This window comes from Sus scrofa, chromosome 8, assembly GCF_054392235.1.
Source record: "Sus scrofa isolate SSC_HxYL_T2T_F1_AM1 chromosome 8, Sscrofa_HxYL_maternal_Yorkshire_Landrace_v2.0, whole genome shotgun sequence".
NCBI classification, from domain to species: domain Eukaryota; kingdom Metazoa; phylum Chordata; class Mammalia; order Artiodactyla; family Suidae; genus Sus; species Sus scrofa.
This window is the reverse complement of record NC_139390.1, coordinates 122,625,360-122,653,252: the sequence shown is the minus strand read 5'-3', so window position 1 is coordinate 122,653,252 and position 27,893 is coordinate 122,625,360. Positions and strand designations below refer to the sequence as shown.

Sequence of the window (27,893 nt, the reverse complement as noted above, 5' to 3'; positions counted from 1 at the left end):
TTGTCTGATATAAAAATTGCTTTATCATCTTTCTTTTCATTAATATTTTCTCATCATTTTTTTACTTTTCATGTTCAAACTTTCTATGTGCTTATGATCGCTTAGCTTGTAAACAGAACATAGCTATAGCTATTTTTTTAAAAAATCCAGTTTGATAATCTGATTGTTTGGTTTATTATAATTACTCATATATTTGGTTGTATCATATTTGTCTTCTCTTCTTTCGAATTATTTTTTTCTTCATTACATTTTTGACTCCACTGGTTTTGAAAATTTACATACTATTTCTATCATTGCAATGTTTGGCTTTTTTTTTTTTTTTTTTGGTGTTCAATGCTATTTTATTCGCATGGTCCCACATTCCTCCTCCCTCCCAAAATAACCTTGCTGCCCAGCAGAACTAGAGGACAGACTTTGGGCAGGAGAGTGGGAGTGGGGGGAGGCAGAGAATTAAAATGGGTTAGTGGCTAGGACGACAACCTGGTTAAGGAGCTTATCACCTACAGTGAGAGTCAGAGAAGGCACTTGTTTCCCACACAGCCCTGAAGACCAGGCTCCTTTGGGCAAAAGGGCAAGACTGGCATGTGGGCCAATGCTCTCTCCCTGGAGCAAGAAGCCAGCTTTAGGGGCAGGTGGGTACTGAGCCAGGCACTGCCCTGTGGTCTTCCCCACATTAAGAAGGAAGAAAAGGGGAAGTTCCTGTTGTGGCTCAGCGGGTTACAAACCCGATGAGTATCCATGAGGATGTGGGGTCCATCCCTGGCCTTGCTCAGTGGGTTAAGGATCCAGCATGGCCATGAACTGTGGCGTAGGACAGCATGGCTTTGAAATTTTAACATGCATCTTTAAAAAAGCTTTATTGAAGTATAGTTGATGTACAATGCTGTGATCGTTTCTGCTGTACAACAAAGCTATTCAGTTATACACATGCACACACCCATTCTTTTTCAGATTCTTTTCCCATATAGATGATCACAGAACATTGGGTAGAGTTCCCTGTGCTCAACAGCAAGTCCCCATGGCCATCCGTTCTGTAGACGACAGTGTGCATGGGCCAATTGTCAACTGAAAAACATCTAAATTACATCAATGCCTTTACCTTTTCTGCAATACCACGAAGATGTTTAAATGTTTAAAATACTTACAAAGCTGCCCTCTCTTTTAATCGCCTCTCCCATTGCCTCTCACCTGTCTACCCACTTCAGCCACACTGGCTTCCTTCCTGATCCTTGAATAAGGCACACACACTCTCACCTTAAAGCGTTCTACTGTCTGGTTCCTCTGTTGAAATCTCCATCCCATCCTCCTCCTAGTTCACCAGTGTCTGTAGATGCCTCCAAGGTATTTGGTGGTTTCAGTCTCACTTAATTCCCTAGACTGTGCTTGAAGTTTACTCCAGCCCTCAGAGGATTCCTTATATATTTTTGAAGGCTTATTCATTCATTTAAAATTGTGTGTGTTTGTGTGGCCACAGCTGCAGCATATGGAAATTCCCAGGCCAGAGATCAAACCGGAGCCACTGCAGAGACAATACCGAGTAGTTACGATGTGAGCCACAGGGGATGTCCTTTTAAAATATCTTATCTGGTGTTTTTAAATGTCTCTGAATCTTTACCAGGCAAAGTTCCTCTTTCATGATTTGCGAACTATACCTGGAGTGGTGTACCTTTCTCCCACAGTTTTTTCTTCTCTTTTCTGTTCTCACTGCCATAGCTGGAATTGTCACTTGAGGTACTGGTGTGGCTGCTTTAGGAAATCATTAAACTGAATTCAAGATAGTAATGCATCAGACCACAAGGACTCTCTGGTTTATTGTTAATCTTTAGCTAATTGAAAACTTTTATCCAAGCCTACACCTATTTTCCAAATATGATTTTTCTGGCCTATGCTGGTGACCAAAACATTGAACAAAGATGAAGCACTTTATCGAAAAGAAAAGCCTAGGAGTTCAGCTCAGCAATGGCTCAGAGAGCTAAGAACCCAATTAGTATCCATGAGGACATGGGCTCAATCCCTGGCCTTGTTCTGGGGGTTAAGGATCTGGTGTGGCCATGAGCTGTGGGGTAGGTCACAGATGCAGCTGTGGCTGTGGTGTAAGCCGGCAGCTGTAGCTCTGATTGGACCCCTAGCCTGGGAACTTCCATATGCCTTAGGTGTGGCACTAAAAGAAAAAAGGAAGAAGAAAGGAAAAGTCTAGTTGACAATCTCATGTTTATTTCATTCCTGAAGCTGAGCTATTGTTGCACAGGCAATCTTGGGCTCATGGCTCAGGAAGATTTGCTGACGAACACTGAGAAGTCGAAGGAATCTAGGAGCATGTAGTTCGATGTTCTTGAGAAGGGCAGTCTCAACATAGTGACCATAATCCCTCGGGGATTAGATTGTGCGGGGACATTAGTTTCCTATGGCCTCTGTAATAAATCACCACAAATTTAGTGGTTTAAACTAACACAAATGTATGACCTCAGTTTGTGTCAGTCAAAAGTCCAGAGCAGCTGAGTCTCTGCTTAGAATCTCACGGCAAGGGGTCCGCAGAGCTGTGCTCCTTTCTGGAGGTCGGAAAGGAGAAGCCATTCCTGCCTCCTCAGGTTGTTGGCACCTATTTCCTTGCTGGCTGTGCTCAGCTTCCAAAGGCTACCGCCACCTTGGCTCTTAGCCCCTCTTCTTCCATCTTCAAAAGCAGCAATGGGGAGTCAAGTCCTTCCCACTCTTCACCTCTCTTGTGTTCTCTTCTGCTCTCTTCTTCTGCTGTTAGAGTTGATGTGATGAGATTGGGTCCACCTGGATAATCCAGGATACCCTCCCCATCTCGAAATCTGTTACCTTAATCACATCAGCAAAGTTTCCTTTGAGCATATAAGGTAACATGTTCACAGTTCACAGGTTCAAAGGATTAGGATGTGACCATTTGCCGGGGGGGGGGGAAGCATTTTCTGCCTCCACAGTGAGCAAAAATCCGGATGATAGAAACCAGGAGAAAGTGTATCAACAGTGGGAATGTAAGTCGGGGTCACTCATGTCCAGCTATGAGGACTGCCAAAGTCCAGAAATATTTTCCAAAGCCCAGAAGTCTCTTCATGCAGAAGTGTAACAGGACATTAGCAGAGATCCATGAGTCAGACCTGTGACTGAGGTTCAAGTGGATGGGATCCAGTATTTACAGAATGCCCTTAGCCTGGTGGCCACTGGTGGTCCTTCAGACACCACTCAAGTTTATCCATGCTGGTGTGTTTTTTTCTCTCTGGAATATCAAATAATTCTTCATGGAAGAAGCCCTGAGGCACCAGTCTTATCTCTGCTAAAACTCTCTCTTGGGCTTCTCTTTTTTTTTGTCTTTTTGCCATTTCTTGGGCCGCTCCCGCGGCATATGGAGGTTCCCAGGCCAGGGGTTGAATCAGAGCTGTAGCTGCTGGCCTACGCCACAGCCACAGCAACACGGGATCCGAGCCACATCTGCGACCCACACCACAGCTCACGGCAACGCCAGATCCCCAACCCACTGGGCGAGGCCAGGGATTGAATCCGCACCCTTATGGTTCTTAGTTGGGTTCGTTAACCACTGAGCCACGGCAGGAACTCCTCTTGGGCTTCCCTTTGAGGTTGGAAGTGGTTGGCATTTTCAAGCCAATTTTGGGACTCTCTGTCTATATAAATTATAGGCCTCTGGCAGAGTATCTTTTTTTAGGTGTTTTTTTCCCCTTATAGATTGACTAGCCATGGTCTGAATTCATTTGTATGCTTTTGTTGAAAGTGGCAAAAAAGAATCAGTACATGCTAACATTTCCATTTTTTTTTCCTACATTTCCCCTAATTGTATGCCTTGGTATGCAGAAATAATGACTTAACCAATTTCGCCATTGGGTAGTAATTGTCACCAACTCTTTCTATTACAGATGTCTTCCTGGTATCTTTCCTCTCCACCTAGGCCATTTCACATTGCAGATTGCATTATTTGTGGCGCTTGAATTTCCAGATACCAAAATCTCTACATATAGGAATAAACTTTCCTAAAAACAACGAAAATTGTGGCTTAACACATGGAAATGTAAGTGTCTTATGAAAGAAGTCTAGAAGTAGGAAGTCTCTTTATCTTTCCACACACTACCATCCATTGTGTGTAGGTCTTAATCTTTGTGGCTAATACTTCATGGTGCCAGCATGGCTGCTGCACCTCCAGGACACACATTTACATTCCAGGCAGTGAAAAGAAAGCAAGAACCATGAGGGGTGGAGGATGAAAGAAGAGACATCCCAGCCAAGTTTGCCCTTTTACAACTTCTGAAACCCTTTTCAGAGATTTCAGCTTACATCTTAAGAGCCATAAATGAGATATAGTTTGAAAAAGAATCTAAGAAGTAAGCATTTTTATATATTCAGAGATCAATTTATGAAAAACAAATGGGAAAATAGATATTAAGTAAGTAACAGTGTCTGACAACTACATTGCTATTATAAAGAATAAAGATATATAAAATATATATGCTTAACAAAATAAAATACCCACTATGTACTGAGTTGAGAAAGCAAGTTGCAGAAAATATGTATATGAACACATCGTTAAAAAATTAATTGCTGTGTATATGTGCATGAAAATATTTGGGGGATGTTATTCACTAAAGTAGAATACAGATGAAAATACAGTGAAAATTATATTATGGTTAATAAATAGGGATTGCATCTAATAATAGTAGCAAAGATTTACACAATGTCTACTATTCATCCAGGCACTGTTGTGTTTAACAAACATTAACTCATTTTATCTTCATAATCACTTTATAAGTTTTTACTAATGTTACCCTCAATTTACAGATGAGGAAATTGCTGCACAAAGAGTTAAATAACTTGTTCAGTGTCAGAAATCTAATATTAGAGGTGGAGTTTCAACCCAGGAAGTCTGGTGCAGAGCCTAGGCACTTAACCTCAAAAATATACACTATTTTGTAATTTGAAAAAATTAAATAAATTACTTCTCCTTAAAATCCACCCCAAAACAGGATTTCCCATCATGGCTCAGTGGTAACGAACCCGACTCACCTCCATGAGGATGTGGGTTCAATCCCTGGCCTCGTTCAGTGGGCTAAGGATCTGGTGTTGCTGTGAGCTGTGGTATAGGTCACAGAGGTGACTCAGATCTGGCGTTGCTGTGGCTGTGGTGTAGGCCAGCAGCTACAGCTCAGATCAACCCCTAGCCTGGGAACTTCCTTATGCCACGGGTACAGCCCTAAAAAATAAAAAAAAATTTTTTTTAAATCAAAAAATAAAAATCCACCCCAAAATAGCAGCAGCAATAGCAACAACAAAAGCAAAGCTGAAAGGACACACGTAGACTCTAAGCACAATGTGGGCTGTCAGCAAAGAAGTCATCAGTCCTTCACAACCACACCCTTCCTTTGACTGCTTTTTCATCTCTCTAAAAAACCAAGGTCTTCCCCATACATACCCCCAACCCCGGAAGGCTATCCAGGATTCCAAATGTCAGCTCTATTCTGAATTTCCTCCATAAGTAATGCCCCCTATTTTTCCTTCTCTTCCTGTCCTATCTGAACATAGCTGTCCAGCTACTTCAGAGTCATGCATCTTTCTTGACAGGTTAATAGCTATCGAATAACGGGATAAGTGTTTGTCCTAGGTGCTGGAGAAGTTCAAGAGTGTAGAGAAAGGAACCTTGTCATTCCCATGTCTATGGAAATAACTGACATGTATGGGGTTTTAAAGATCCTAAGGAGCTTCCATGAATTGCTCATTTAATTCAGTCTCCGTAACACTGTGATGGTATTCATTCCTGTTTTACAGATGAGGAAACTGAGGCTCTGTGTGGTTAGCTAAATTTTTTTTGGCCACCATGTTATTATGAAGAGTGGCAGAACTGATCTTGTCTTATTATCCTTTCCTCAAACTGCAGCAAACTCCTTTTATATAAACTTCCTTGGCCAGGAGTTTCCACATATGTTACTCATGAAATTTGTGGCTAGCTTAGTGAAAATTCATTATCACCGCTGGAAAAATAAAGCTTGAGGATGAAAGACAAAGGCTGGGCCAAGGCGGGGGTGGGTGTCAGTTACATGGTACTGTTTTCATACACAGTAGCATATTTTGATCAAAACAATCTAAATATCCTTTTCGCCTTCGTTTCCCTTTAGTTTTGACCTAGTCTTTTCATCTCTGCTAACTACTGGAAAACGGTCATTCCTAAAGCTCTATTTTTCCTTCTTTCCTAAATACTTAGCTCCTCTGTTGCTTTATCTAGAAATAAAAAATTATCACAGCTGACTGCTGGTTTGGGTGATCTATATTGGTTGCATTCATGTGTTACAAGTAGTTTTACATGTAAAAACATACTATAACTAAAAGAGAAAAGCTTTAAAGGTAGAGAAGCCTCTTATAAGAACAAAACTTGTGCCCACAATGCATTGCAGAACGTTTGTTGGTTTAAGAAATGCAAACAGAGAGAATGTTCAGAGACCTGATGGGGAAAATGATGCAAGTCAAGTCTGTTCCCACAATAAACTTGAGTCAAAAGAGCAAACAAAGATAGCTCATAAGGTTGCTCAACCCTAAATCCTCTGAGAAGGTTTTTACATCTGAAAGGAGAAATGTCTAAAGTTGAGTATCTTGACGGACACTTTATTCCCACCACTGTGACCCCTTCACTTGGTTCTGAACAAGATGTTGAGTAGGATTAGAAAAAAAACATCTAATTTTAATTAGTAAAATCTGATATTGTAAATTTAAAGTATGGCAACTGGAAAATCAGTAAAATAAGTTAAAATGAGGTAGCAGTTGAGAACTAAAAAGCACCTAGGACAATATTTTAGGAATATTTCTTGGCCAAAGTTCCAGAAAGATTCCAAATAATTGATACATTATTTTTATAAGGCACAAAATGTTTAGCACTTGGAAAAGCAGACATAGGTTAGAACAGTTTTTTCAACAGTGCCCCTTTTATTTTCAAGGTAATATTCAATAGTCATTGAACACTATTACTTGTTTGCTAGCTCTCTACTAGTGAAGCTTCTGTCTTTGAGCTACTTTATATATCCCAGGAGAAAACAATTTCCATCTTTCCCCCTCTGCCCTCTGGCTCCCAACCCCCATCTTTTTAGAAGGAGCAGCCAAGATGAGGCTCACGAAGTTCAAGTTGTGAATATAACCTACTCTCACAGCATCTCTCTTCACCGGTGCCCTGCCTCCCTCTTTTATATCCAAAAAAGTTCAAACAAAAAACAAAAACAACCCCCCTCCCCAAAAAAGCGAGTTCCTGTGTTGGCGCAGCAGAAATGAATCCGACTAGGAACCATGATCCCTGGCCTCTCTCAGTGGGTTGAGGATCCAGCATTGCGGGGAGCTGTGGTGTAGGTTGCAGACTCGGCTCGGATCCTGTGTTGCCGTGGCTGTGGCATAGGTCCCAGCTACAGCTTCAATTAGACCCCTAGCCTGGGAAGCTCCACATACCGTGGGTGCAGCCCTAAAACCACAAAAGACTAGAAAAAAAAAAATGAGTCCATAGTAATGACACCTGATTGTAACTTTTCCTTTTGAACTTGGGGTGCTGCAAGGCAGGCTTCTTCTACTTTTTTTTTTTTTTTTGCTATTTCTTGGGCCGCTCCCACGGCATATGGAGGTTCCCAGGCTAGGGGTCCAGTCGGAGCTGTAGCCACCGGCCTACGCCAGAGCCACAGCAACGCGGGATGCGAGCCACGTAAGCGACCTACACCACAGCTCAAGGGCACTGAGCAAGGGCAGGGACCGAACCCTCAACCTCATGGTTCCTAGTCGGATTCGTTAACCACTGTGCCACGACAGGAACTCCTCTTCTACTTTCTAATAAAAAGGTTATACATTAGCGAGCACCCCCAAGTTCTCATAATGTAGTTCAAGATGTGACAGGCTGCAAGCACCTCTCCTTGTATAACTCTCTTCTTAAATAATGTAGATGATTTCGTTGGCATTGAATGGCCCAAGACTTGAAAAACCACATGCTCTTAAGATGCTATTGGTCAAACCCTTCTTTCCTGAAGAAAGAAGTGTTACTAACAAGGGACCCAGAAGCATACTCACCTGTGAGTCAGGATTGTCTGAACATCAGTCTAGCAGTACCTTCCGAGCTAACGCTGGAATTACCTTCACAGCATCCTCCGCAGAGGTTTGATTATGAAGCCTCTGACTGGACCCCTGAAATTACGGGGCCAGAGAGAGAGGCATGCTCACAACTTTTAAGTGTCTCTTGACATTCTTGGGATCGTCTCTTTACACTGAACCATTAACTCTCCTATTAAAATGCTGTCTTAGCTTGGTTTCTGGAGCTAAGTTTCTTGGTTTTTTTATTTTCATTTCCATAATTGTGATCTGTGCACTTTTTACCCCCATACAGAGCCTTTACAAGCCCTTTTGTAAAGCGCTACATTCTCAGGGAGCAGTGTCAGCATTAAAGATGTCTTACATTTCTGTTACTAGGATCATATCAGCTTTAAAGGAAATAAAATTACATCTGCAACTGTAAGACTAAGATGAAAATTAAGTTTGTGATGACTGCAAGCTTGAAGCAAATTCATTCACACACACTCATACACACTGGCCCACTATCTATCACTGCTCTGATTTCATCTGTGATCTAGTTTGCAGCTTCCAAAATTTTATCTTGCTGGGGGAAGCTCATCCTTGAAGATATTTACCTTTCTTACATTACACTTTATATAAAATCCTAGCTACATGGGAGGCTTCCCATTTACCTCAGCATCTCCTCAGCACTGTGATTTTCCTTAATTAAAACTTCCCATTTGGCAATTTAAGAATTTTAAAATAACAAGATATGCATAGTCTTGTTGAAATTTAATGTGCCACTGCCTCATTCCTCACGGGTTCTGATTATGAACTGAAAAGCAAATTGCAATCATGTGCAATTGTTTTCCATTTCATGGAGTTTTGTGTACCCCTCACTGAGCATGGGCGGCAATTATTTTTAATAAAAGAGACAAACAAAATTAGAAGGTGTTCTATTTACTAATGAAAACTCTTCCTTTCATTTAAAAGCAAATGTGCCCAGAAACTCTGAACTATGTTTTTATACATTTTTACCTCTAGACTGAAGACCCAGGTTTATGGCCTCATATAGTCGCAATGGGATATTTTCAAGACAAGACATAACAATCGAGTATCATTTAACTTCCATGGTCGAATTCATGCTCACGTGCTTTTCCTGCTCATAGTTTCCTAGGATTCCAACCTGAAGGGAAACTTCCACACATCACCTCCGAAGAACATGAATGAAGACGCTCTAAGCCCTTTTCCTTGCTAACGATAAGGAGATGCAGTGGCATTGCATGTAAAGAAGGAACAGGGATCTTAGAGAATCTCACGTGTACACGTTTTCACTCAACAGAAAAGATGACCCCACAGGCCGGGTGTTCCCCGGTTGAGACCCTAACTCAGGAGGAGGAACAGCAGATGCAGAGAATGATGGCAAAGCGTTCGAAAATCATCAAGGAGCTGATACAGACCGAAAGGGATTACCTCAATGATCTAGAGCTGTGTGTTAAAGAAGTGATTCAGCCCTTGAGAAATAAACAGGTAAATGCAACTGTGAGGGTCCCCCTGCCCATATGCTAAATAGGATCGCCAGCACCATGAAATCACAGCACCCAGGTGTATCAGGGCAGTCACCTGCGACAGTGACACTGGGGTGATGGCCTCCTCCCCCAGGTCCTGGGTTTGGGCTGGGAGAAGGCATCGTCGGACTTGGATGTCCCTCTGCCAGCAGAGGGACATCCAGAGTGAACAAAACTGTATTCTAAAATGTGGGGAAAAGGAAATTCACTGTTTAGCCACTGTGAAATTTTGATGTGTTCTTTCCTGGATTCCCATGGAACTGCCAACTACCTGTGAGCAACGAGTGTGTAGCCGTTTAGGAACAAAGCACTTAATTTGATCCAAAGATGCTCAAGGTTTCAGAAGAAAAAAAATTCTGGGTCTTTCCTCTCCTACATTGAGAGTTCTATTATGACTACTTAGCTAAGTAAAACGCAACATAGAAATTTGTCTGAATGTAAGATAAATATTTTCTCTTTGGTAGGACTGGCTGCAGACAAAACATGTGTTTATATGCCAATTGTTCTCCTTTTTAATCAAGGCTGTTTTTGGGGAATTTCTTCTAGGGAATTAGAGCAAAGGTACAAGGGTGTTTGAGATAGACATAATCACTAGGGCGGTAAGCGGTCCTCGTATTCAAACAATATACAAAAACCTAAACTAGGAAGTAAAAATGATCAGAAATCCCACTACTCAGAGGTAGTCATCATTCACATGGTTGGGAACATCCTTTCAGACCTCAGTTTGGACACACACACACACACACATTTTTACATAAACACAATCAAAATTACACATACTGATTTCATCCAGCAGTCTTTCGGATGTATCTTTTCATGGCCACTAACATTTTCCAGTGTTTTTCTGCTGTGACTGATGCAGAAACACGGGTTCTGGGTGTGGTCATCTTATCTCCTTAGAATAAATGCCTAGCAGTGGAACTGCTAGATCAAAGATACGCATATTAAGGATTTTGATAAAAGTTGCCAATGGACAACCCAAAAGTTGATACTGTTCTGATTTGCATTCCCATTAACAGTGCTTGAGAGAGTGCATCACTGCATTCTCTTTTAAAGCTGGGCCTTATTGGGTTTGTAAACAACAATGAAGACCAGGTTCCTTTGATTTCTTCTGACAAGTATCTTCTTATTTCTTCATCAGCCATTTCTAGTCTTTTATGTTTATTTTTTGTCTTTTTTCTTTTTAGGGTCGTACCCGTGGCATGTGGAGGTTCCTCAGCTAGGAGTCTAATCAGAGCTGTAGCAGGTGGCTTACGCCAGAGCCACAGCAACACCAGATCCGAGCCGCATCTGCAACTACACCACAGCTCACAGCAACTCCAGATCCTTAACCCACTGAGTGAGGCCAGGGATTGAACCCGAAACCTCATGATTCATAGTAGGATTCATTTCCACTGCACCACGATGGGAACTCCCATTTCTAGTCTTTTAAATCCCTCTTTATATCCATGTCTTTTGCCGTTAAAAAAAAAAAAAACCATGGCTTATTTTACTGTTTTATAAAACCTCTTTTTATATTAGGAATATTCTTTCTCAATCCCACATGTCACAACTAATTTCCTGAGCTTGTCTTTTGCCTTCTAATCTTGATCAAGGTCAAAGTCAAAACCTTGTTCAAGGCTTATTCATTTGTTTTGCTGTGTTTAAGTGGTTGGATATATCCAACTTTGTGGCTTCTGGGTTTGGCATCTCAACATGTACCCCATAATTATAAAAATATTGTAAGTCAGCTTTCCCAACATCAATTATTAAATCTATTCCCCAGTACGTACAACATCCAGAAGCAGAGTTTATATTTCTTAACACAAGACTTTCCGCATAAATATTAGAAAAAGTATCTGGTTTACAAATCAGGGAAAACCAGTAACCTTTGATATAAAGTTTGTATTTTTGGTTTAGGATGATATATAAAGAACAGCGGCAAAGCAGGCTTGAAGTTGTTCTTTCACAGGGACTCATCTTTAGTCTTACTCCTTCATGACTTTTTATTAGGTACTTACTATTTGTCAGGTCCTGTTCCAAGCACATTATGAATATTCTGATTTAATCCTCTCACAATTCTCAAGTTAGAAGGTAACTGGCAACTTTCTGAATCTGAAAATTTAATAATTCTGTAAAAGTAGGAATAACATTCACAGTCATGACAAAATTTTCTCTCTAGTTTCATTGTTAAATATATAAAAAATTTTTGGCGTCTTTTTTCATTTAATGTAAACTATCTTGCATTGGTGCAACCTCTACTCTTGCAGGTATTAATGGTGATTAATAAAATGTTCATTTACGTAATTATTCAAATATTTGTTTCAAAGGCACACGGCATCAGATTCTACTGCCATCTAACCTCCATTATGGTACAGTCCTAACCAGTCACTCCTATTCTTTGAAAAATTCTAATCCTAGCCTGCTGTCTCCATAACTTCCCTCTCTACCCTATTCTGCCATCAATTTTAGGTAATTTCAACATTCAGGCATATGAGTCACAGAACCACCCAGCCTTTCACTCAGTTCTTTGACTTGCTAACATCCAGCTATCTTTCCTCAACCCTGTCTCAGCCACTCACTCCAGGGTCACACCCTAGAACTGTCATTAGCAACAACTTCACCCCGTCAGAATCAGAATTCCAGGCTTACCATTCTCTAGCCTCCACATCCTCTCTTTCAGTCCACTCCCGCTGGTCCCCCCTCCCAACAATCTCCCCCAACAACAAATTCTTAATGCCGCCAGGACTTCCATGCTATTGAGCCCACTACTGCCTTTTTCCTTGTTAATCAATCCCACACCTGGTTTAGTTTCCGTGGGTCCTTTATTAGAATAGTCCCTCCTTGCAGATGAATTCAATTCCCTCTGCTCTCTCTTTCCATTTACTTGCCTGAAAAAAACCTGCCCTTGATGAACTTCACTTTTCTGCTTACTTTCTACCTTCATCCATGCAGCTGAACCAATCTCTTTAAAATTCACCACCATTTTCTTCAAGTGGGACCCCTAGTAATGTCTCTGAAGGGACTCTTGCACGTCTTCTTCTTGCTCCTTGCACCTCAAACACTCCCTCTTTTAACTATCGGCACACAGCCTTTCCCATCGATTCATTGAGAAAATAGACACAAGAAGAAGGTGCATGCACTTCCATTACCAAATCTACCAACCTGCTGTCATCTCCACCTACATAACCTGTGGATCTTACTTCTAATTAAGAATAACTTCTCCACTGATGCAGAATTCTATCACCTCAAGTTTGCTCCAGGATTTTACCCCTGCCGTTGTCCTTTTTCTCTCCTACACAATTGATTTTTATTTCCCTATTGGATCTTTCTTATCATTATCTGCTATCAAAAAAAACCAAACAAACCTGGCACAGCCTCCTTGCCTCCCCACTTATATCTCTCACAAGTGTCCTATCTTAATAAATCTATTTCTTACCTATCATAAAACAAAAGAAAATAAAAACCAAAACTGAAAACTTTTTTTATTGTTATTTCCCCCAACACACTTTTTTTTTCTACTGTATAGCATGGGGACTCAATTACATATATATGTATACATAATTTTTTCTCCCATTGTCATGCTCCGTTATAAGTATCTAGACATAGTTCTCAGTGCTACACAGCAGGATCTCATTGCTAGTCCATTCCAAAAGCAACAGTTTGCATCCATTAACCCCAAGCTCCCAATCCCTCCAACTCCCTCACCGTGAGTAACTACAAGTCTATTCTTCAAGTCCACGATTTTCTTTTCTGTGGAAAGGTTCATTTGTGCTCTATATTAGATACCAGATATGAGTGATACCATATGGTATTTGTCTTCCTCTTTCTGACTGACTTCACTCAGTATGAGAGTCTCTAGTTCCATCCATGTTGCTGCAAATGGCATTATTTCATTCTTTTTTATGGACGAGTAGTATTCCATTGTGTGCATATACTACATCTTCCTAATCCAATCATCTGTTGATGGACATTTGGGTTGATTCCATGTCTTGGCTATTGTGAATAGTGCTGCAATGAACATGTGGGTGCATGTGTCTTTTTTAAGGAAAGTTTTAACTGAATATATGCCCAAGAGTGGGATTGCTGGGTCATATGGAAGTTCTATGTATAGATTTCTAAGGTACCTCCATACTGTTCTCCATAGTGGCTGTACCAGCTTACACTCCCACCAACAGTATAGGAGGATTCGCTTTTCTCCACACCCCCTCTAGCAGTTGTTATTTGTGGACTTGTTAATGATGGCCATTCTGACTGGTGTGAGGTGGTATCTTTTGGTAGTTTTGACTTGCATTTCTCTAATAATCAGGGATGTTGAGCATTTTTTCATGTGCTTGTTGGCCATCTGAATATCTTCCTTGAAGAAATGTCTCTTCAGGTCTTTTGCCCATTTTTCAATTGGGTTGTTGGCTTTTTTGCTGTTGAGTTGTATAAGTTGTTTGTATATTCTAGAGATTAAGCCCTTGCCCGTTGCATCATTTGAAACTATTTTCTCCCATTCTGTAAGTTGTCTTTTTGGTATTTTTAACGGTTTCCTTTTCTGTGCAAAAGCTTGTCAGTTTGATTAGGTCCCATTGGTTTATTTTTGCTTTTATTTCTGATGCTTTGGGAGACTGACCTGAGAAAACATTTGTAGGGTTGATGTCAGAGAATGTTTTGCCTATGTTCTCTTCCAGGAGTTTGGTGGTGTCTTATCTTATATTTAAGTCTTTCAGCCATTTTGAGTTTATTTTGGTGCATGGTGTGAGGGTGTGTTCCAGTTTCATTGATTAACATGCAGCTGTCCAGGTTTCCCAGCAATTCTTGCTGAAAAGACTTTCTTTTTCCCACTTTATGTTCTTGCCTCCTTTGTCGAAGATTAATTGACCATAGGTGTCTGGGTTTATTTCTGGGTTCTTTATTCTGTTTGGTTTGTCTGCCTGTTTTGGTACCAGTACCACACTGTCTTGATGACTGTGGCTTTGTAATATTGCTTGAGGTCTGGGAGAGTTATGCCTCCAGCTTGGTTTTTGTTCCTCAGGATTGCTTTGGCAATTCTGGGTCTTTTGTGGTTCCATATAAATTTTTGGATAGTTTGTTGTAGTTCTGTGAAAAATGTCATGGGTAATTTGATAGGGATTGCATTGAATCTGTAGATTGCTTTGGGTAGTATGGCCATTTTTACAATATTAATTTTTCTAATCCAGGAACATGGAATATCTTTCCATTTCTTTACATCTTTAATTTCCTTGATTAATGTTTTATAGTTTTCTGCATATAGGTCGTTTACCTCCTTGGTCAGGTGTATTTCCAGGTATTTGATTTTTGGGGGTGCAATTTTAAAAGGTATTGTGTTTTAGTATTCCTTTTCTAAAGTTTCATTGTTAGTATACAGAAATGCTACTGATTTCTGAGTGTTAATCTTTTATCCTGCTACTTTGCTGAATTTGTTGATCAGTTTAAGTAGTTTTTGGGTTGAGTCCTTAGGGTTTTCTATGTATAGTATCATGTCATCTGCATTCAGTATCAGTTTTATCTCTTCTCTTCCTATTTGGATGTCTTTTATTTCTTTTGTTTGTCTGATTGCAGTGGCTAGGACTTCCAATACTATGTTGAATAGCAGTGGTGAGAGTGGGCATCCCTGTCTTGTTCCAGATTTTAGTGGGAATGCTTTCAATTTTTCTCCATTGAGTGTTATATTTGCTATGGGTTTGTCATAATTTGCTTTGATTATGTTAAGGAATGTTCCCTCTATACCCACTTTGGTGAGAGTTTTTAATCATAAATGGATGTTGGACTTTGTCAAATGCTTTTTCTGCATCTATTGATATGATCAAGATACCACCAAAAAAGAAAACTATAGGCCAATATCTTTGATGAATATAGACACAAAAATTTTCAAAAAAATTTTAGCCAACTGAATCCAACAACGTATCAAAAAGATCATGCACTATGACTAGGTGGGATTCATCCCAGGTTCACAAGGATGGTTCAACATACACAAATCAATCAACATCATACACCACATTTACAAAAGAAAAGCCAAAAACCAAAACCAAAAACTCTTGACCCTAAAAGAATTGTCAGTATTCTTTCTTTTTCTTCCTTCCTTCCTTTCTTCTTTCCTTCCTTTCTTTCTTCTTTCGAGTTGAATATGAAGTATTTAGTATGTATAAAACATGTGTGACTAAGATATGTTTTAAAATAAGCACAATTTATCAAAAATCTGTCCCACTGAGTTAATGATCAATATAAAAAAGACTACATGTATAAGAAAATTCCTTCTTTTGAAATTATAATCCATTTTTGTATCACATGGAATAAGAAATTAACTCAGTATGAAGATGTCCTGTTTTAAACCACCTATTACACCTGTGAGTTAAACTGACCCCCATATTCATGTTATTTCTGAGCTAAATTTCACTTGTGTTTTCGCTTTTGTTGTTTTTCTTATTTTCACTCCCTACAACTCTTATGAGCAATTGAGTCATTCTAAGAATTGGTGTTTCAGACCATGTAAAATAAGGTGTTTCTGCTATGGTGATACGTAGCTTCTTTACTTGGCATGTTTGACTCTGGCCTGCAGTTCTTTGAAATACCGTTCTCACAATTCTAGCTCACGTTTCCTGTGTGATTCCATTTTGGACTGTTTATAGCTTGTTGCTTTTGCACATCTGGCACTTCCCTTTGCTTAGTTATCTTCCAGGGCTCTCTGTCTTCCTCACTGTGGAATTCAGTTTCAGTCCAGCAGTCTCCATGTCCTTTCCACTCATGTCGTAACAGCAATTAGTGATTTCTCAGAGTTCTCAAGTCAGAGCCACATTTTCTCCACTTCTGAAAGCTTTTAACCTTTGATTAAGTAAGTAAACGCTCAGGAATTCAGGTGACTCTTATAAAACTTACGAGTGCTAAGGCAGTTAATTCATGCCACCAGTTCATTAACTTTACCACCTTTTCATTGTTCATTAGCTCCTTCTTGTCCTCCACTTCCTTGCTAACTGTTTAAATACCACGAGTCTTTGCACACAAGCCACCTGTCATCAGTTAGTGTCAAAATTTATAAATTAACACATACAGTTTTCATGTTGCCAAGGAAATGATCTGCAAACCTTGCTTAGCCAAACCGGAGGGAACATAAATATTTCACATGTACAGGTGAGGCTGGAAGGGACTTTGGGAAGTCACCTGATACATGTCTTTTTTCTTATTGAGAAGACTTTCTCTGCTGTACTGTATTCCCTCCATGTCTTCTCCCTACATATCTGATCCATGTCTTTTCTGGAAGTAGTAGAAGAAACGAGTCCATTTATAAAAGTAAGAACTGGAAGAAGGGAGTTGAAAACCGAGAAAGGCACTGTGCTTATCTGAGTGAACTTGCATAAATGAATCAGGTACAAATGAATATCTAGGACCAGCCCTTGACTGACAACTGCTTCTTGATCTCACAGTTACAAACCTTGATCTTCACTTCAAGGCCTTTCTGTATACAAAATTTCAGCGAAAACAAGGTCAAACCCCGCAGTTACACCTTCTTCAGTAGCAGCACTCTGAGAAGTTTTGCAAAGAAGGCAAAAATTATCCACAACATTCAGTGTTGAAATGTTTAGTTGGAAAACTGGTTCTAGTTATTTATTATCCAAATATGTCTCTGGGAGAAACTCCACATTTTTGGCCGTAAGGCAAAATAAATCTAAACCAGAGCAAATTAACCTAACAATGGAAAATGGTTTTATGTGTAGGGAAAGGAGAGAAAAAGTGATTGAAAAGCATAGTGAGAAGAATTTAAATGTATGTTTTTATTTTTGTTTTTAATTATTTTTTTAATTTGTAAAATTCACATAATAGAAAAATACCGAAGATCTCAAGGCTATGATAATGTCTTACAGCTATTCAGTTTCCTTTTCTAGAGGCAAATACCATTACCAGCTTTTTGCTCTTCCAAGGGTATTCTATTTATGTGTACATATTTGAATATACATTTAGTCAATTTTCATTTACATGATAAGAAAGCTGTGTGCATTTATTTTGAACTTATATTTGATCTAGTTATGTGAATTATGCTGGACATTTTGTGTTTCCTGGAAAAGGGACAAATAATTTTGTATTGACAAGACCTCAATTGGAATTTTCTGTTAAAATTTGGATACACTTTATGGAAGCAATTTTACATATATATATATTTTTTTTTTTGGCTTCTTCGGGCCGCACCTGGGGCATATGGAGGTTCCCAGGCTAGGGGTTGAATCACAGCTATAGCTTCCAGCCTATGCTACAGCCACAGCAACACAGGATCCAAGCCGCATCTGTGACCTACATCACAGCTCACGGCAATGCTGGATCCTTAACCCACTGAGCGAGGCCAGGGATTGAACCTGCAACCTCATTGTTACTAGTTGGATTCGTTTCCACTGCGCCACAAGAGAAAGTCCTGTAAATACTTTTCATTGGAAAAAATATATAGGGCATTCCTGTTGTGGCTCAGTGGTTATATATATGAAAATATGTATAGCTTTGCCACTTAGAAATAAGCACTATAACTATTTTGGTTTCTTGTCTAGGCATATACAGACACACCCCAATATTTTGTGAAATTGTAATCACCTATATATGCCCTTACAGAACCTCTTTTTCCTGAAGGATATATTTACATGTCTTATTTTAAACTACAAAGAGCAAACACTAATTTAAATGGAAAAACATTTTCTTTTCTTTGTTGAGAGACCATCAATTTCAAGAGAACAATTTCAAGGTCTCTCTGGATGCTGAGCCTCTGAATGGAGAGTGGTGCCCACCTGTATTTATCATGGAAATCTAGGTTAGCAGTGGGGTATTTCAGTGTCAGGATGGCAACTGTTCTGTGTGACATAGGCAACATACAGTCCACTGTATTGATATCCTACTGAATCCCTCTCTCTCAGGGTCCAAAGTGGGTAAGGCAAGGCCTAGAATAGAAGAACATTAAAAACAACTGAAGAAAAATCCTTTTTTTGAACCAACAGATACAGCCTTATTAAAAAGATTATATACCATGACCAAATGGGATTTATCCAATGAGTGGAAGGATGGTTCAGTATTCAAAGTAATAATAATAATATAGCACATTGAAGGAGAAAAAACCCACTGCATATGATTATCTCAGTTGATATAGAAAACACATTGAAAAAATTCAATACCCTTTCTTGATAAAAATCCTTAACAAATTGAGAACTAAAAGGAATCCCCTCAACTCAATAAAACACATCTATGAAAAACCCACAGCTGACATCTTAATTGTGCAACATGGAATATCTTAACCTAAAATCAGTAAAGTGACAAGGATGCTCAGTGGGACACTTCTATTCAACCTTGTATTGGAAGTTCCAGCTGGAGCAATCAAGCAAGAAAAAGAAATAGAAAGCATCCAAACTACAAAAGATAAAGTAAAAATATCCCAATCTGCAGATGACAAAGTTTTACATATAGAAACACCTAAACAATTCACACACACACAAATATTTAGAGGTAAAAATTTCAGCAAAGTTTAGGATATGACATAAACACACAAAAATTAGCTGTATTTCTATTAAAGCAGCAATAACAAACCAAAAGGAAATTAAGAAATCGATACCATTCATAGTTACATCCAAAAGAATAAAACACTAAGGAACAAAGCCAATGAAAGAAATACAAGATTTAAAGTCTGAAAAAAAATCTTTGATGAAAGATATAAAGAAGATCTAAACAAACAGTGAGACATTCCACCTTCATGGATCAGAAGACTTGAAATTGTCGAGATGGCAATTTGTCTGAACTGATCTAATCTATACATTCAGCACAATCCCCATCAGAATTACAACTGCCTTCTATGTAGAAATTTATAGGTTCATCCTAAAATTCATAAGAAGCTCAAAACAACAACAAAAAGTCAAAACAATCTTGAAAAAGAAGACAAATCCTTAACTTGCCCCTCCCCTTTTTTTCAAAGGGGCAAGCAGGAGAAGGGACTACAGGGCCCAGGGAATTCAGCTTCCTGCGCCTGCCTCCACCTGAGGGAAGTTACTATAGCTTAAGCTATGGTATCAATCTTGATAGAGAATCTTATGCATGAGGAGAGAGCACGGAGTAGATCTCTGAAAGGAGACAGGAAGGAAGAGAGTATTAAAGGCATTATCATAATAAAAATACTGTTCAAATACTGTAATACTATGAAAATCTGCACATAACAAAAAGAAAGCTATGGTGTTCCCATTGTGGTTCAGTGAGGATGTTTCTGTGAGGATAAGGGTTTGATCCCTGGCCTCTCTCTGTGGGTTAAGGATCCAGCATTCCCCAAGCTTCGGCATAGGTCTCAGGTGTGGCTCATATCCAGCATTGCTGTGGCTGTGGTGTAAGCCTGTGGCTGCAGCTCCCATCTGACCCCTAGCCCGGGAACTTCCACATACTGCAGGTATAGCTGTGAAACAAAGAGAGAAAGAGAGAGAGAGAGAGAGAGAGCACCATGGCCCAATTGATGACCTATAAATTTTAAGCTGTTTTTATTACATTTTAGTTTGGTGAGTGATTTTATATTCCTTTGGAGTTTGTTGTGTTTTTAGTGGCTCCCTCCTCACCAGCATAAGCCCATTGCTATGCTTTTTAAAAGGGGACTGTAACTTCAGCATGTGTTCTGGGAATTTTTCAGGTTTCCATTTCCTCTCATCTGAGGTTTCTGGTTGGACATCCCTGGTGTCTCTCTTGACCCATCAAAGCCCAGTTCTACCTCAATATCCAGCCCCTGGCTGCCTCTCCAGGTGCTCCCAGGAGTTACACAGAGGTCAGAGGCTGTGAACAGACCCACTGGACTGCCTGCTTGGCTCTCAATTTTGGTTTTACTCCTTGGGCATGCTCTCTGAGACAACACTCAGTTCTTCTGCGTTCTCTCCCAACCCCTTCCCCAGCCCAGTTCTCAGATGCTGACTTCTTCAGAAGAGGGATTCAGATAATGAAGTGTAATGAAATTTGGCCACTCTCACTGAACAAAGAGCAGAATTACAGTCATGACAATTCACTGAAGTTCAAGATAAAAGAATCAAGACAGAAATACTTTATCTAGTAATTACTAAAATATACTCAGCTTTCATTTATAGATAGGAAGATAAATTAGGCTTTCCAAAGCTATTTACTAAAACTTTGCCTGCATAACAAATAGAGGAAATCATAGGTGAACAAATATCTTTTATCATGCATTTTTAAGTTTTCATTTCTTAGAAGGACTCTTGTCAGAATTGTCTTCTCTAGCTTTCACCTCCACTAAAAGATTTTTACTATTGTCAGAGATAATAGTCATTCATTTTTGCTTAATAGGCAACCATGCAATTTTTCCTCTTTGCTTTTGTCCTATTACCCAGCTACTCTTTTTTTTTTTTTTCTTTTTTAGGGCTGCCCCCGCAGCATATGGAGGTACCCAGGCTAGGAGTATCATCAGAGCTATAGCTGCCAGCCTACACCACAGCCGCAGCAACGCAGAAAACAAGCCAAGCCTGAAACCTACACCAAAGCTCACCCCAATGCCAGATCCTTAATCCACTGAGTGAGGCCAGGGATTGAACCTGCGACCTCATGGTTACTAGTTGAACACATTTCCACTGCGCCACAATGGGAACTCCCAGCTACTCTTTTTAAAAATACTTTATTATTTTTTTAGAGAATGTTAAGGTTCACAGCAAAATTGAGGGGAGATTTCCATATATTCCTTGACCCCACACATGCATAACTTCTCCCATTATCAAGATCCGCCACCAGAATGTTAGTTTTGTTACAAATGATGAACCTACATTGACACATCATTATCACCCAAAGTCCATAGTTCACATTACTGTTCACTCTTAGTGTTGTCTATGGGTTTTGACAAGAGAATTATGGTATTGTGGAGAGTATTTTTACTGCCCCGAAAAATCCTACATGCTCTTATTCATCCCTCTGTACTCCCAATTGATGACAACCACTGAAATTTTTATTGTCTCCATAGTCTTGCTTTTTCTAGGATGAAATATTGTTGGAATCACAGCATGTAGTCTTTTCAGATTGACCTCTTTCACTTAGTAATAGCATTTAAGATTCTTTTGTGTCTTCTTATGGCTTGATAGCTCATTTCCTTTTAGGGCTGAACAATGTTTCGTTGCACGGCTGAACCACAGTTATTTATCCATCCACCTACTGAAAGGTACCATGTTGCTTCCAAGCTTTGGCAGTTATAAGCAAAACTGCTGCAAATGACAATGCACACATGTTTTCAGCCCATTTGGTTTACTGGATCATATGGTAAGAACAGGTTTAGTTTTGTAAAAAACCACCAAATTGTCTTTCAAAGTGACCATAGCATTTTGCATTCCTGCTAGCACTGCCAACAGTTCCTGTTGTATCACATCCTCACTAGCATTTGGTGTTGTCAGAGTTCCGGATTTTGGCCATTCCAATAGGTGTGTAATGGTGTCTCATTGCTTTAATTTGCATTTCTCCAGTGACATATGATGTGGAGCCTATTTTCATATGCTTATTTGCCACTTGATTTTCTTCTTTGGTGAGGTGTCTATTAATATATTTGGTCCATTTTTATTTGGGTTGTTTGTTTTCCTATTACTGAGTTTGAGTTTTAAGGGTCCTTCTTTTTTTTCTTTTCAGCCTCACCCACGGCATACAGAAGTTCCCAGGTCAGGCACTGAACCTGCACCTCTGCAGTGATCTGAGCCATTGTGCTCAGATTCTCAACCACTGCACCACAGCAGGAAACCCTGAGCAGAAGATTTAATTTCAGTAAAGTCTAGCTTATCAATTATTACCTTCATTGATGTACCTAAAAAGTCTCTATCATACTCAAAGTTTAGATTTTCTCCTACGTTATCTTTTAGGGTTTTTTTTTATGTTTTGCATTTTACATTTAGCTCTACGATTCCTTTTGAGTTAATGTTTTGAAGGGTGTAAAGTCTGTGTCTAGATTAGTTTTTCCACACATGGATGTCCATTTGTCCCAGGACCATTTGTTAAGAAGACTATCTTTGCTCCGTCGTATTTCCTCTGTTCCACTGCCAAAGATAAGTTAACTCTATTTGTGTTGATCTACTTCTGAGCTCTTTATTCTTTTCTATTAATCTCTATATCTATTCTTTTACCAATGCCATACTTCTTGACTGCTGTAGCAAATGCTAAGTCTTGGAATCAGATAGTGTCAGTATTCCAAATTTGTTCTTCTCTTTCAATACTGTGTTGGCTATTCTGGGTCTTTTGTATCTCCATTGAAACTATATGTATACTTTAGACTCAGTTTACCAATATCCACAAGAGAACTGCTGAGATTTTGATTAGGATTTACTTGAATCTATAGATCAAGTTGGGAGGAACTGACATCTTGATGATATTGAGTCCTCCTATCCATGAACATGGAATATCTTTCCATTTTATTTAGTTCTTCTTTGATTTTGCTCATCTGAGTTTTTAACTTTCCTTGTGGAGCTTATACATAGTTTGTTAGATGCCTAAGTATTTCATTTTGGGGGCTGCTAATGTAAATGTTGTGTTTTTAATTTTGAATTGCACTTGTTCATTGCTGGTATGTAAGAAAGCAATTAACTTTTGTTTATTAATTCTATAAATGGCAACTTCACTATAATCACTTATTAGCTCCAAGTTTTATTTTGATCGTTTTGTGTTTTCCACATACATAATAGTGTGATCTATGAGCAGAGACACTTTTATGTCTTCCTTCTCAATCTGCATATGTTTGATTTCCTTTGTCTTATTACATTAGCTAGAACTTCCAGTACAATGTTGAAAATGAGTGATGAGAGAGAACATCCTTGCCTTATACCTGATCTTAGTAGAAAAGTTTCAAGTTTCTCACCATTAAGTTAGCTGTAGTTTGGTTTTTTCATGTAATATTCTTAATCATATTGAGGAAATACCTCTTTACCCCTAGTTTATTGAGAATTTTTATCATGAATGGGCACTGAATTTTGTCATATCCTTTTCTGTATCCATTGTATGGGCATGTGAATTTTTGTCTTATTTTAACCTGTTGGTGTGCTAATGGATTACATTAATTGATTTTTGAATGCTGAATTGTCATTACATACCTGGGATAAATCCCACTCAGTCATAGGGCACAATTCTTTTATTTTTTTCTTTTTATAGCTGCATCTGTGGCATATGAAAGTTCCTGGGCTAGGGGTCAAATCAGAGCTGTAGCTGTAGGCTTCCACCACAAACACAGCAGTGCCAGAACTGAGCCACATCTATGACCTACACTGTAGTTTGCAGCAATGCCAGATCCTTAACCCACTGAGTAAGGCCAGGGATCAAACCTGCATCCTCATGGACACTATGTTGGGTTCTTAAGCTGCTGATTCACAATGGGAACTCCCACAGTGTACAATTCTTTTTATACATTTCAAAATTTGATTTGCTATTATTTTGTTGACTATTTTTCATCTCTATTCATGAGAGATGTTGGTCCATAGTTTCCTCTTTTTCTAATGTCACTGCCTGGTTTCGGTATTGATCTCATAGAATCACCCAGCTACTCTTCCTGTCTCTGTTACTTCCAAAATTTGCAGATTGTATTCTGGGCTACAAATATATTCCACCTTAGTTCACTAACCATAACTTTCTTAAAGTCTATTACTTTCTAAAACTCTATATGGTCCAGAAATTGTCCTGAACTAAGTGGATTCAGGATGTTCATTTCTCATAGACATGCCTTATTTATGCAAAAAATCACCATACACCATTCATAAGATGTTCTATAATACCAATCTCAAAATTCAATGTACATGCACCATAGTCTTACAAAATCAATCCCCACAGTGGGGAGGACTTGTAAAGGGTATACACAGTTCCTCTATCTTTCTACAACTGCATGTGAATTGACAATTATTTCAAAATAAGAAGTTTAATAAAAATTATAATGCCCTTATTTTTTTCTTTTTCTCTCTTCCTTTCTCTCTTTAACTACATTATCCTTTTAAACTCACATGTACAATTTTATATGCAAGGATAAAAACTTTTTCTATGGCTCTACCTTGTTTATGCTGCCAAACTTCCAGTTAATTCTCTTTTTATTGTGATTTCAGAGAAGTAGAGACTACACTTTTAGTATAAGAGTACGCATTAAGTTATTTAGAAGAATCTTTATAGTGTATAATAATCTCTTGTATTTCTTAGCTCTTTCTCATGCTATGTTTGGAATACCAGAAATCCTTTTAGATTGTAAAACAAATGGAGGAAAGAACCAACCAAGTTCTCTCTCCACTTCCACCTCCTGCTCAATCTAGTCCCTTCACCTGTAGAGCCCAGTAGTTCCTGTGATAAGGCTTCTTGGTCACAGGGCTTCACAGAGTGAGTGCAGAGATAAAAGCGAGGATGATAATATGAAAACCAAAGCTGACCCAAAAGTCAGAAAACCCAGCAATTTATTTTAATTGCTACATTAAATACAAATCTGAGATAAATCAAATCAATTCCTGCTAACTACAATTGAGATGCTGGGAGAAATGGCTCTGAAGAAAAGTATTTGAATTTCTGATTCTGCTCTGTACTGGTTTTTCTGAGTTGATGTGCTAACCTTAAAATATTGTACTCTTGCTGCAATATGCTTAAAACAAGAATCCATATATTCTTCAATCCTCTAAAAGTATTGATTTTCATGGTCACTAAGCTCACACCACAGTGAAGAATCCCATGATCTATATGGCCAGGTTAGAACTCCAGGTTTTTTCAAATCAAAGACAATGTTCACCATCTGTGTGGACTCTCAACATTTATTACATAATCTGGGCCATTGTTCCTCCATTATAATGTCAAATAATTGATGTCACATTAGAGAATTCAAAAAATATCAATGAAGTTTTCCTTACTTTTTAAAAAAGTTTTGTTAATCAGATTGGAAAAGGCTACTAGTTGTGAAATATTAATTTTAAGCATAAAAATTATGTAAGTTAAGGATGCCGCCAAGTCCAAAGTGATTGTATAAATGTGTAATATCTAACGGGCCACTTTCTCGAGTACTGACATTGAGTTGTCACTGTTCACATTCCCATTTTCCCTGGGAGGGACCTTTCTGTTTTGTCATCTTGGAAGACAGTTTGCTGTCAGATTGGATTCAGGTTTAGTTAGATATGGAATTTAACATCAATGGTCTAGTATGTGAAACTTCTCTATATGGGTGAGAAAATCTCTTATCTTTGCTTCTTCAGAAAGCCTCTGCTCAAAAAAATAACAGATTTTTAAAAATCTTTGTATTACAGTTTTCTGATGAAAACTCTCCCCCATGTTGTTACATTTATAAGCACCTCACATAGCTACATTTTTAGAGCAACTTCAGTTTTCTCTAATTTTTATAATCTATAGTCCAGATCAAAGCCTGCTGGGCCAAGTGAGGAGATAATTGAAGGTATTTTCCATTCCAGGGCAGGGATTGGAAAGCTCAAAATTGAAAAAGAGAGATGTGATACACAATTATGTTTTAATATCTAGAATAGTCATCCCTTCAGCCTGGGTAAAATGATCTTGTGCTCATCATCTCACTTCTCAGAGCTGAGATGCACAAACCACTATTTTAATTTGCTTTTATTTGTAAAAAGAAGCAGCAAAATTTCAGTGGCTGTGATTATTATACTGATGCTATAAACCTCTCTAATGAGATGCCAGAGTTGTGGGGCAACTTTACACAGACATTGATGAACTGAGCTCTGCATATCAGCACAGGGCCATGAATTCTGAACTCTAAAGAATAAAATACTAGGTCAGAAAGGAAGCACATATTGTGGGAACACGTATTTATTAATAAGCACTTATTTAAGGCCCTTTAGATACAGACAAGGTTGATGACTATGTGAGTTAACTAATAATTAATTTTAGGCCACACGGAATACATAAAGTGAAACTCATGTGAAACTCATTCTTTGCCATTAAAAAACTAAGAATCTCTTAGTTAGAGGTGACAACACTCAAAGCTCTGAAAAGATCACTTGTAATGCAAAACAATAATTGATCAATGCAGACAATAAATGTAGTTGGAGTTCACAGAAGGGGCAGATCACTTCCAGACAGATTAAGTAGGCCATATTTCATGGAGGATGTAATGTTTCAGTTGAATATGCAAATTAAAAGATTAAATGTTTGTCAAGTATCGATTGCATGCAATGCCCTTGGTTGAATTGTGTGTGGAAATCAAGGAAATTTATGTCACAGTCCTGTCCTAAAAGCGTTTATAATCTGGTCAGGAAGATGGCTCATAAACACATAAAAAGCCAAATAACAATCAAAGATATATTTCAAGACGATGTTAGCAATGATTACGACAGAAGGCACTTGGTGATTAGTTATGCTAATTACTTATGCGGCAAACACTTGGTCTATACATTAGCGGAAGGATGTGTTCCCTTCCAAGACCTGTTGCCAGCCTTTGACAGAGAAGCTTTCTCTTTCTGTGTCTGGGGCTCCACATACACCTGGTTCCCCCCTCCTATTCCAACCGCTCAGGCTGGTGGATCATTAACTGTAGACACTGGAATAGCTCAGGGCTCAGTCTGCAGCTGTCTCTCTCTCTCTTATTTTTCCTTTGTGCCTGCACCCACATCCTGTGGGAGTTCCAGCCCAGGGATCAAACTCATGCTACAGCAGCAACCCAAGACACAGCAGTGACAATCCCGGATCTATCACAGGCTGTCTCACCAGGGAACTCCCTCTTCCCCTTTTTTGTCTCAGTTCACTCTGTAGAGGATCTGATGTGGTTTCATGCCTTTAAATCCCATCCATATCTTGATGGTTGACAAGTTTATATTTCCAGGCTGGGACATTTTCCCTTAAGGCTTTCTTTGCTGACATCTAGCTCACCACTCAAACCTCTCTGCAATTATTTACACGGCATCTCAAATTTAGCACGTCAAAATGGGATTCCTCATTTTCCCCTTCAAATTTGCTCCTCTTGCAGTCTTTCTTACCTCAGGAAATGGACACTCCATTCTTCCAGTTGCCTGGGCAAAAATCCTGGAGTCATTCTTGACATGTTCCCTCAAGTCCTCTATCAAATTTACCAGCAAATTCTAGTAGCTCTGCCTTCAAAATGTTTCCAGAATTATCTGCTATAATGGAAAAAAGTAAAAATCATAAAAAAACTTATCCAGAATTAGACTACTTCTCACCTCCTCCTTTACTTCCACTCTGATTCAAGAACCTATTAATAACCACCTGGATTACTATACCCACCTCCCAACCGATCTCTCTTTTCCAAGAAGCCAGAGTGGAAACTGGATCTAAACAAAGGAATGAAAGAGTTCCCATTGTGGCTTAAGGGTAACAACCCCAACTAGGATCCAT

At 39.0% G+C, this 27,893-nt stretch overlaps 1 protein-coding gene across 11 annotated transcripts in view; it reads left to right on the top strand.

The window, feature by feature from the left end:
• ARHGEF38 (Rho guanine nucleotide exchange factor 38) overlaps positions 1–27,893 on the top strand; it is a 134,117-nt gene that overhangs the window by 29,460 nt on the left and 76,764 nt on the right. For 5 of the 11 annotated variants that reach the window (XR_014813252.1, XR_014813251.1, XM_084973270.1 and 2 more), the window contains exon 2: positions 9,380–9,567. The exons of 3 other annotated variants lie outside the window; for them this stretch is intronic. Coding sequence is in view for 4 of the 8 variants with exons in the window: in XM_021101708.2 (XP_020957367.1) it covers positions 9,380–9,567 (188 nt within the window). In the remaining 4 variants the exon portion in view is untranslated. Of the gene's footprint in view, positions 1–3,893; positions 4,046–9,379; positions 9,568–27,893 lie in introns of all 11 variants that reach the window. 3 more of the 11 variants (XR_014813253.1, XM_084973267.1, XM_021101709.2) reach the window with 1 other exon arrangement.